The 12,062-nt window shown below is 39.1% G+C and overlaps 1 protein-coding gene across 1 annotated transcript in view; it reads right to left on the reverse strand.

Moving 5' to 3' along the window:
• ST18 (ST18 C2H2C-type zinc finger transcription factor) overlaps nucleotides 1-12,062 on the reverse strand; it is a 60,577-nt gene that overhangs the window by 13,013 nt on the left and 35,502 nt on the right. The window contains exons 9-14 of the mRNA XM_046642564.1: nucleotides 11,173-11,288; nucleotides 5,682-5,744; nucleotides 4,800-4,868; nucleotides 1,981-2,043; nucleotides 1,796-1,876; nucleotides 629-850 (exon numbers count right to left, since the gene is read on the reverse strand). Coding sequence (XP_046498520.1) covers nucleotides 629-850; nucleotides 1,796-1,876; nucleotides 1,981-2,043; nucleotides 4,800-4,868; nucleotides 5,682-5,744; nucleotides 11,173-11,288 — 614 coding nt within the window. The remainder of the gene's footprint in view (nucleotides 1-628; nucleotides 851-1,795; nucleotides 1,877-1,980; nucleotides 2,044-4,799; nucleotides 4,869-5,681; nucleotides 5,745-11,172; nucleotides 11,289-12,062) is intronic.

Consider the following 12,062-nt stretch of genomic DNA (forward strand, 5'->3'; position numbering starts at 1 on the left):
CCTTTAGGTAGAATGTGAACCAAAGAGCTGGGCTAAGATCACCGTTCCCAACAAACGGCTGGGTTGAAATACACAGCACTCGGTGATAAAGGAATTAAGTCGTTGTGAGAGTGTAAAAGGTTTTCTGAATCTCTTCTGTCGTACACTTAGCAGTCATTGTATCATTTTCTTTCTGGCCGTCGGGGATGAGTCACATCTTCTCAGCAGCAAAATAACTACGATTTGGCCTGAAACTGAGTCAGCTCACCAGAGGAAGGGAGTGATATAAATATGTAAAGTGAAAGTTTACAAATGCACAACATAATAGAGTGGATATCACCACTTGGAACTGAAGTGAACCATTAAAAGACTGAGTCATTAAAAAAATAACATAAGCAATATTTTGGAATACAAAAAACAAATGCACAGTTTCTACAGTACTTGAAAATTGTGTAGTGAACTTTCAGAAATAGAGAAAATAATGTTTTTCATTCTTCAAACTAGTCACATATCTATCTAGCTAGACTCATTGTTATAACATCTAAAGTGCTATGATACATGGCCTTGAGGAGGGGTTTTCACCTCCGCAAAGCAACCTAGGTGACAATCACAACAACAACACAACAAAAAGACAGAGAGCAAATGTTACCTTCTGTGGGTGACAAAAACATTATTTACATGGCCCAGCCCATTGCAGCCTGGCAAGGGACAGTGTGGCAGTTCTTGTTTGCTCAGTTTCCAGGAGAGGGGGGCCCCACTGAGAGGATTCTCCTTCTGTCTCTTGGCAGCCAGGGGACAGCCAGAAGCTGTGCGGTGGGATGTGTATTTACCTGATATGTGACCTTGGCCGTCACACCCTATCACAGGACACCTAGAGAGACACAACAGAGACATTACAGCTGGAAGAGACATGAAGAGCTGTGACTGAGTGAATAAGAAGGCAGTGGTGGTTCTATACTATCCAGAAGGCAAACGGTGAGATTATAGAGTTTTAAAAGATGCCACTATAACTAGCAAAACAGCATTGTACTAACAGTAATAATAATCCACAGGCTCCAAGCTAGGCAATTTTCATGCACTAGCTCATGTAATCTTCACCGCAAATCTACTGGGCAGAGAGGGCTATCCCATTTTTTGGTGGGGAAAATGAGGCTTATAGAGCTTAGGTAACTTGCCACCCCCTCTACAAGAAGTGGAGTCAAGGTCACGCCCACACTTTTTAGCTCTAGCCAATCGCGTAAGTACTGCGTTATGTTGCCTCCTAACAAAGAGCAAAGGGATAAAATGTTAACTGCCTTGCCCCATGTTACATGGCACATCGCTCACAGAACTGGAATTATGGGGTCCAAATGTCTAAATATTGTGTTTAGAAATGTTGTAGAAGGAACTGTTTAAATTTCTACATCTATAGCTGCATATATCATCTGAGACTAGACAGCATATTTCTCAGAGGTGCGAATTCAATTCAGATAAAATTTCATCTTAAGCAAAGTTAAAGTTTCAGGAGGAAATGCTGCCACATTTGTTACTCTCTAGCACTTCCACAATGCTACTTTCCTTTAAAACAATTGAAAAAAGTATGAACTTCCTTCTTTTTCCTTTTCGTTGTGAAAGAACCCTGGAAACATGCTAGGAATGGGAACTCTTTCTCGAGTTTCCAAACGCTCTGCCCACTGCTTCAAGGGTACTTGGATTTACTAGGGTGCACCGTCCCTGAAACTCAGCCCATGCTCAGTTGCGTCCTAACCAAGGGGCCACCCAATTGACTATAAGCTACAGCTGGCCCTAATGCTGCGGCCTCAGTTGTCGCACTTACTTGAGTTCAGGGTCTTCTTTTTCTTCCTTTGTAGGAGTCATTTTGACACCACCTTTTCTGGCACGAGGGCAGCCGGACAAGCTAAAATACGTACCCAACAGAGAACAGAACAAAACCATGTGATCTCATTGGCCACTGCTGCTGACACTCAGATTTCCATCTCTCAGAAATGAGATCCATCCTACCTTCTGTGGGAAGCATAGTTTCCAGTCACGTGCCCTGAACCATCACAACCTGGGGTTGGACACCTGAAAACACAGAATAGAGCACGGTGGTGGGCTATAGTCGGAGGAGGGGGTCATGACATATTCAGATAGAACTAAGCAGAAGGAGCTTTCTGTGGGACTCTTCTTGGTTAAATATAATTAGTTTTTGGCTAAAAATTCTTTTTTGTTGTTGTCAAGGAAGATTAGCCCTGAGCTAACATCTGTGCCAATCTCCCTCCACTTTATATGTGGGTTGCTGCCATAGCAGGGCTGACAAGTGGTATAGGTCTGCGCCCAGGACCTGAACCCAGGCAGCTGAAATGGAGCACACTGAACTTAACACTAGGCCACTGGGCTGGCCCCTGAGAATCCGTTTTTAAAGAAAATGTTAAGGTATGTAACCATTGGGAGATGGTTGATAGACAATGTATTAGTTGTTATCCTATATTCTTTTTTTTTCAATCTTATTTTGGAAGGAACCCAAAATTCTGCCCACAACTTGCTTCTGGGCTTCTGTCTATCATGTAAAGTTCTTATTTGTGGCTCTAAGAAAAAAGTTTTTCAAACTGTTTTTGTGCATAATTTATTTCCTCTGATAAGCTCCACTACCACGATAATCCATGAAATTCGGACAAACAACAGTGGTACATGTGAGCTCCAGAGACTTGGCAAGTTCATCTAGTTGCCAGAGAATCTAAGTTCCTCGCACCTGGTCCGTTCTGCCTCATGGCTCAGTTTACATGGCTTTTTGGAAAATCTACCAATAACTGTTATCGACAATCAACCATTAAATTTGGAATGGCAAAGGTGAAAGAGGAAGAGGAATCCAATTCTACTTGGAATGCCGATTAGGAATAGCCTTCCAAATACACTCGAATACAAAAATGTCTACAGATTCTCATCCTTTTGTTGCCTTTTTAAAAGAAAATGCCCAATACTGGGGCCGGCTCCGTGGCCGAGTGGTTAAGTTCATGCGCTCTGCTTTGGTGGCCCAGGGTTTCACCAGTTGGAATCCTGGGCGTGGACATCACACCACTCATCAGGCCACGCTGAGGCGGCATCCCACATGGTACAACTAGAAGGATCGACAACTAAAAATATGCAGCTATGCACTGGGGGGCTTTGGGAAAAAAAGGAAAGATAAAATCTTTGAAAAAAATGCCCAATACTAATGAAAACACAGAGGCTGCCATAAAATGTTTGCTTTTCGGAAAGATCATTATTGTAATTGTAGACATTATCTTTGTTATTAAAGATTTACTTGTATACTCATCCCGGTTCAGATTTCTACCCAAACAAGAGTTTGAGAAAAATAATAATCCAAAGGAAAATGTGAATACTATCCCTTTTCTTAAACTCTTTCCCACTGAACTTTCATGGAAATGCTTTTATATCTAATCCTGAGATGGAAAATAGGGAGTAAATGCTTTTTTCAAAGGAAATATAAAATCAGCATACATCTCTTCAAGCTAAGCAGAGAATGTTGCATTGAGTCTTCAATCACCACGTAAAGATATAATATGTAGTTATTCTGTACTGTAGGAAAGGCTTGAATGTTAGTCTTTTTCTACTAACATTTTTAGTAAAATAGTGGTTTCTCAGCATATTACAGTTATGGAAAAATCTGTGCCAAATAACCTTGTTTTGAAATTCCTCCTGCGTATCTAAACAAGTGGTCAAAGAAATATCTCTTTCTTCTTTGTATGGAGAAAAACCAAAGATATTACTTATTAGATGGCTGTATAAAACATGTAAATACTGAATATTGCTATAGCAGCTCTCAATCTACATATTTTCAATGTATTATCAATCTTTTTTTCCTAGAAATAATATTTAGAGAAAATACCTAACAAAAGTGATAGCTATTATTAAGATAGGGCAATGCTGACGTTTAGAGCAACTGAGTAAGATTGGTGCAATCTTAACTGCTGCGCCACCAGACCGGCTCCCATAAAGTTATTTTTTGTTATTTTTAAATAAAAATTTTAAACAAGTTAGAAAATGAGAATACTAACAAAGTATTAAGAAGGCTTAACATCTGAAATTTCGCCTGTGATTTAGATACCAAATGTCGATTCTACTATTTATACAGATATTGTTTTATTACTAGACCTAGTAATACTCATGTTTCCTAAAATATTATTATTTGCAAATAAATTTCATTAATTTTGTTCACTGTTATTCTTTCTTTTCTAAATTTATGCCCTATCATAGTTTTAATGGAATAAGGTGGATTATAACTTTTTATTTCATATGTAATATAACAAAATATTAAAATAAAGTGAGAAATATGGAATAAAAGAAAAGGATAGAAGAAAATAAAGTCCATAAGTAAAAGTTAATATGCAGGTGACTTTGAGATCCTTTAGACTAAGTAGAAATGAACCAAAATTGTGTGTAGCACCCAAAAGTGAAAGGCAGTTGTACAATTCAAAATGCCCATAAGGTAAAATATTATGCAGTTTCCTTATTAGATGATGAAAATGCTTTGCCACACCTTCATAGGTCTGATTTAGCATATAAATTTGATAATTAAAAGAAAAAAATTATCATGTTTAACTATTACATTAATGCTTTAAAAACTTTTGTAAAATATGATTTTACCAAAGCAAGCAAATTAACGAAATTAAGTTACAGTGATTTGGTTTTAGTCATTTGAACTTCTTGGCGAAAAGAGTGCGTTGGTTATCATTTAGTGAGGCATGATTTACTACTTGTTAACGACCACACTGGTCCTGAACGAAGAGAGTCCTACCACAGGGGACAAAGGGCAAGGCGGTCATACTTGCAATACTTACTTAAGCTCCTGAGAGTTAGCAGCCATGAGGGATTTAAGAGTCTTATCTGCTAAAGGACATCCAGAAACACTAAAGAGAGATGAGAAAAACAAAAACACACAACGCTGACATATACGAATTCAACTCAAAGGGCATCCTGAATTTGTGAACATACTTTAAATTTACTGGGGACTGGGAATTGCGGAAAAGAGCAACTAGGTTTGAATCTGGCTTTGCAGCTCTAACCAGTCTGGGTTTGTGGGCACCTCAATTGCTTCTCATAGACTAAGGTTTGCTATTTATCAAACAAACGTCTTTAATCCAATGAGACTTCCCAACTCTAGAATTCAGCGATATAATGAATACTGACACAGAGTCCATTCCAATTGTATCACCAAAGGATTATGGCTTAAAGGTTTAAACCACTGCCCAAAGGGGAAGCAATGACAGCAGTGAAGAAGGTAAGTGGAAGATTAAACACTGGCTTTTTGTGCTGTTTAACCTCTCTGACACCTTGACTTATTTTTTGCACAGGACTGAGGATGCTGCATCCTACAGGTTGAATGGTTAACCTGAGTCACTCTGCTGACGTACCTTAGTTTCACTTGAGTCCTAAAGCTAGAGAGAACCAAAGCCCTCACATAAACTCTAACTTTTGATTTGTAACCTAGACTAAGGATCAGAAAACCGTTTTTGACCAAAAATCATGATTTCTATAGCACATAAGTGAAATGACTGAAGCTTCAACTTAGCTTTATTTCTGAAAAACGAAGCAAACCAAAAACTCACCTAACTCACTCCCCACTTTGTGATCCAGATAATATTTTCCTAGATTAGGTGGGAGTAAGTATGTAAATTAGAACAAGATCATGAAAACCTGACGTGCCTGAGGTAATGAGTTACCTGCGATGGGAGGCATAGTTTCCTGTGACATGGCCACTTCCATCACATCCTGGCGTTGGACAGCTGGTCAATAAAAAATGTATAATTTGAATCAAGTGCATTACATGGATTCATTTGCTCTGTCTGATTGGCTATGAGGTAGCTTCTCTTTTCAAGATAAGTTAACACAGTATAGGACATGCAGAAGATACTGAACAAAGTAAGAACCAGTAGATTAGCTAAAAGAAAACTGGCATGATCTTCAGTTATTAGTTTTCAGTATCACATCCAATTCTCTGATTCAAATGATGTAGGAAAGTAATGCTAAAATATACGTCCTAGCGATGTTGTGAGTCAACAATCAGTGGTGTTTTATTTCTTTGAAAATTTGCTTTATAAAAATAAATACTATAAACCCATGCTTTATAATGATAGTGGCTCTTAGGAATACTGGCACCAATTATATAACAGATTTCAGAAAGGAATTTTTGTGAGCTTTTAAGAGAAAGGGAACATAATAACTTCATAACATTTTGGAAACTGAAAAAGAAGAAAATCTGTGAAAAATAGTACATACTACTCAAATGTAAACTGACGTTTTACATGGGAAAGTTGCTGACAGTACAGAAATAGATAAGAAGTCTAGTAGAGTTGGTGATCAGTATCATCCAAAGCTTGAACCCATCAAAAACAATTGCTAATTAACAATTAACCTAAGCAGCAGGCTCTCCAAGTGGTCTGCAGAGGACAGGGTCTGTGCTGGTGCACTTCATTATATCTCGGAAGCTGGTAAATTCTGTGCATCTTATTTTTGTATATGTTTAAAAATAATGTGAGAGGGTAGTTGTCTTGAGCAGTTTTGCTTCCATAGTTAACAGAGTCCTTGGTTTCTCAGTCATTTATTTTCCTCTGATGATGCTCAAAGTTGCTCATTTGGAGTAAGCAGAGTGACCCCAGGCGACTCAGCGCTATTTGTGGCCATATTAATAATCAGAGAGAAAATCAGTTAAGTCACCCATGCTTCTGGTTTCCTCTGACATCTTGCCTAAAGTGAAGGCTTATCCATATATGTGGAATGCAGAATTTACCCATTTGAAAAGACATTTAGGGACAGATTGACAACATCCAAGATTTTCTGAAATACCACCTTCTAAGTAATTTTTTTTTCCTGTGAGCTACTTTCCAATCATTTTCAGGTAATCTGAAGAAACTATAAGAGCTAGAACATTCCCATCTCTCAGAAAGATGTCTGATTTTCAGGGCTCGATCCAAGCTGAATCATCTGACTCTTCTCCCACCCGTTTTCCTAGATGGGATATCAGAAAGGAAAGTATGGAAGCTATAAATATACATTAAAAAGTAAAGGCAAAAATGAACCATGATTCACAGTTGAGCTGAGTTATCTTGCACGTGCCATTCACCTACTAAATGGAGAAACAATCTTTTCTGAATATCATACGAGTGGAATAATCAGTGCGTGAGAGATGTGTTTTAACTGCCTGGGAATTCCCACTTTGGAAATACATCGTCATCTAGTGTGCCAAATAGCAGTGCATTTATTATATTTCTATTTAAAAAAAATTACTCCTATTAATACTGCCAGGAGAGGCAAAGAAATGCCAATGATTTTTAAATCAGTCAACTATAAATTACTTAGAAAATATAATAATAAGGTGTGCATTTAATTATCAGCTAATTAATGTTTTTAAGTTCAGTGGTATAAAGAGGTGAAGGAATAAAGACAGGATTGGAGGCGGCGCTGTAGTGGGAAAAGCTTCTGTTTGGGATTCTGATCGCTGTCTTACATTACGAATTTCAACAAAAACCTTAGACAATAACATGTGCCAATACCAGTTGGGTGATATATTCTGGGAAGTTTTGCAAATGAAAGCATCAAAATTTAGAGAAAGAAAACTAGCTAGTTCCCTCCATAAGTGGCACTCAAACTCTAAGCAAATTTATGCTAATCAATGACATCAAAAAAATCCTATTCCAGCCAAACAGTTTTTGTTAAGCAATTAAGGTACATTTATCTGTTAGAAACAAAACACGAAATATAATAAGGACAGGGTGAAATTGTAAAGTAGTGAGACTTACACAACCAGTGTACTCACACAGATCCATACAAATACAAAACCCAGTGGAATCCACTCAAGTGCTCACCTATCTGTAAAGCGAGGTGAGAACATACGGTTGCTAGAGAGTTAATTTTCTAGGAATTCATGATTATATTCCAAAAGTTATTCAAAATCTTTTTGGACCCTTCTTCTCTTGTATTTACCTTTGCACTAATGAGAAGTGCCCATTACAAAATGGTCACACTTCATCTTTCTGTGCAAAATGGTAATTCAGATTAATTATCAGCCTTTTACACTACATTTTGTTTGGAAAGACATTGACAATTTTCAAAAATCTGTCTTCAAAGGATAAAAAATTTGTCATTTTTGAAGATATTCAAAATAATTTGCAGAAACAAAATCCATAAAAAGATTTTAAGAACTTGAACTGCGGCTCCCTGAGGGAGTAAGTATACGGCTGACCCCGCGTCACCTCTTGGGAAGAATCAGTGTTCAGTGAAATTGAGGTTCAGTATGTTTGGCACCGTCTGTCATGTTGCTTCAGCCACCATGCTCCAGGTGAATATTAAACTCATAATACATGATATTTAAGCCAGTTATGTTTGCCTATGAAATCCTTAAAGAATGCAAAGTCTACGATTATTTAAAAATCACTCACATGTCAATACAACAAACTGATGCTGGATTAGGAACAGTTTTATGGAATGCCTTCTCTATGCAAGGCCCTGTAACAGCATTTGAGATGTGTTCCCTGCTCTCGAGTCACTGTCCTTATAGTTGGGGAAATAAGAGGCAGCACAGTAAATATTATGTACCAGTGGTGTGGACATAGAAGAGAAAAAGAGAACAAAATCAATGAAAAAAGCACACCCCTGCCCTCCTGGGGCCTCTGTCCTTGGGTGGGGAGGCAGACAGTAGTGAATACAGGTGAAGCAAAATGTATAAGTGCGTTAGATGGTGATAAATGATGAAGGAAAAAAGATCTGGAAAAGGGGAATGGGAGTATTGGGGCTGGAGGTGTGTGGGGGGTGGCCTTGCAGTAGCCAGGAAGACCTCTCAGGTAAGTGACAGTTGAGAAAGGAGCAATTTGTGGGGAGAGCATTCTGGGCAGAGGGAACAGCCACTGTGAGGCCTTAAGGCCTCAAGGAAAAGCATGGAGAAAAAGGGGAGAGATCATTGCTGTGTGGACTTTTGGAAATGGGTGGCAGGTGACGCCAGCCTGGGGGTCCTCCTCGTGGAGGTGGTTCTAACACTGGGCAGCGGGAGGAGTGAGTGTAGACAGACGAGAAAAGGTTCCAGGGCCTAACTCTGAGGCATTCCCATCTTAAGAGGCTGCACAGGAGTCCGAGAAGGGGTAACATGTGAGGTGGAGAACATCCGCAGGTATGGTGTGCTAGAAGCCAAGTGTTGGGAATTGAAGGAGGAGGAGGGAGGGATCAGCTCCATCACATCCTGTGGCCCTGGGGTCCAGAGGACCAAGAACCAACACCCAGATGGGGTTCCTTGGAGAACTTAAGAACGGTTTTGGTGGAATGATGAGTGAAAACCTGTCTGGGAAAGATTTGGGAGGGAAACTGAGTCACACAGTAGAAACAATTTCCTTGAGGAGTTTAGCTGTAAAAGGAAGGAGAGACAGGGTCGAGGTGGAAGCCTGGTCAGGAGGCGGTTTTAAATTCTCTTTTTATTAGAAACATTTAAACATATTTTTATGCTGAGGGATTCAGAAGAGAGGGTACAGACACTTGTGCCTAAGTGGAAGGGTTACTGTTTGATAGAAACTCTCATTAATTGGCAGCTTTAAATAAACTTGCATATGAATATGCTTTAATATGTAATCATTTACATACGGAAAATATTTTCCTGCATTTTGTTCACTCATTCACTCACTCATGTTAAACACAACCCAGCCAGCACTATACTACCTGCTGAGGATACAAATGCAAAAAAGCCACAGTGGTTCCTCCTTATCTTTGCCTGAAAAGCCTTTCCCGCCCCCTCCTCCTCTCTCAGGGAGCGTCTGCCGGGATCTCTCCACCCCACTACAGGATACCTGGAAGCTGAGGTGGAGAAGGAGCTCAGGCCCACCTTCTGTCCTGGCGATGGCCCAAACTAATTCATATCCGTAAGGAAGTTGTGTGAATCACATCCTAAATTCTAACGACCCACAGTCAGAAATCTTCGGGCTTAAAACAATATAAGGATGTGTGCAGTGGGCTAAGTCCACAATCCTAGTTGCTATCTCTGCAGTAATTTGGTCGTGACTCTGGCTCTGTACCTGGACACACGCTTCTCTGTGAATCTCCCCAGCTCCTGCTCCCTTCCCTGCCTTCACGGTCCACCTGCTGGCTGCCCTCCAGTTAAGACCTATTTTCCAAAGATTTGCCCGGCCCTTTTTGATTTAACCTCTTAGACTTCCAGTGGCCAGTTTTGGAATTTTCTCAGCTTTCAGCTCCTATGACAATCATTTTCCGTAGTTCCCCTCCTCCGTCTCTAAGAGACCTCATGTCTACATTCTTTGTGAGCTTCTTTTTTCTTTCTCAGGTCCCAGCAAGATGTGCGTCCTCCAATTCTGTGTTGAGCACTTTGTCCTTTTCTATTCATACCTCCTCTCTCTGTGCATCGTCGGAATCTCTACATCAACATATTAGATGATCTTCCTGGATTCCAGACCGTCCTCCAGTGCACCCCGCCTCGGAATAATTCTGCACACTGCTCTTCCTAAAACGCTATATAATTAGTTCACTTTTCTGCTCCAACACCCTGTGGCTGGTTCATTTGAAACGTGCCACCGGGCCGGGCCACTCTTCTCAAGGCCCTCGTCTGCTCCATTTTGTGCCTGCACTCTCTCTCGAGGTCCCGCTGCTCCTCAGGGCTCCGCTCAGGCCTTCCACTCCACAAAGCTTTGTCCTGCTCTGTGCATCCTGAACTCTTGTCTCAGGACTCTGCTGGAGGTTTTACCAGTACTTATTGCCATCGGGTGCCCTGGTGTTTAACTTCTCCTGAGTCACAGAACTCTTTGCGAAAGTCATAAAAACTATTAACTCTCTGACTCATATAACAATTTGCATGAAGTGTTATAAAGTTTGCAGACTTCCTGAAGCCTTGACTAGGATCCTCTTGGGTCAGTGGATCTCAGATTAAGAACTTCTGATCGAAACATTAACACTTCTAATTGCTTTCTATTGTTTTATTTTTCAATCAGGCTTTCAATTCTTTTAGCATGAGATTGTGTCATGTACACTTTTTTTTTCATAATCCTTTAGTTTTGAGCATAGGTTTAGGTATACGTAGAACATTTAACTATTGACTGCTTGAAATTCCCCTAAAACATTCCTAAAGTCAACTATGCAAGCCAAGATATTATTACTTCAAATTATGAACTTGAGTCTCTTAATCCCAGAGTCTCACAGAATGAGCCATTGGAGATCACTTACGTGATTAATTCTTTTTTGAGATCTCTCGCATGGAGCTTGGGTTTAGGGCTTGGTATGGCGGCCTCTCCAGGAAACTTTTTTTCCTCTAAATTTTCCAGAGAGTTCACTGGATCTTTCTGGAAAAAGCAATACAGAAGCACAGAAGGCATTAGGGAACCTTGTAAAGACAACTGTATTTGAAGTCATCAGGGTCAAATCTGAGTTTTGGCTTAAAGACTTGGCTGAAATTCCTCATAGGATTTGTACACAAAATAAAATAATGAGTATAAGGTTATATCCCGATTGTCATGGACAATGAAGAAGGAGAAATTATAAATCATGGACACTTTTAAAAAGTTCACATTTTGGCAAATATAACTATAGAGGCATTTCTTCAGCTATGTAATTAATATTTTAATGTGTTTCAAGTTTTATTGTATAATGAATATTTATTAAAGAACACAGGAATAGTTGTTATGCACACAGCAGTCACTGGCAAAACAAAAGAAATGTTGCAAAAATGAATCACACAAATTTTTAAACATAAAAGGAAGGAGTAAACTTAGGTTAACAGAATGTCCTTTCTAATATACAAATAATTAAGATTTAAATTATTTAATAAAATATATAATAAGTGAGTCCACAATATTTGAGCATTTAGTTTGATTTTTCTGGATAATTACTTTTATTTTCATAACGCTTCCTGTTTTTCTTAAGTTACCTCTTGCTAAGTTGGTATCTTGTAATGCTTTTACTTATTGAATGAAATTTCTTGCTGGATTATTACTAAGTTTCACGGCCTTCTTTTAAGCTTAATATTAAACTTGATTTCATAAGGAGGACTCATTAATTCTTTCGAATCACTTATTTACCATCTGATATATTATCTTACAGAAAACTCACGATGGCTT

The sequence above is a fragment of the Equus quagga genome, chromosome 16 (genome assembly GCF_021613505.1).
Source record: "Equus quagga isolate Etosha38 chromosome 16, UCLA_HA_Equagga_1.0, whole genome shotgun sequence".
Classification (NCBI taxonomy): Eukaryota; Metazoa; Chordata; class Mammalia; order Perissodactyla; family Equidae; genus Equus; species Equus quagga.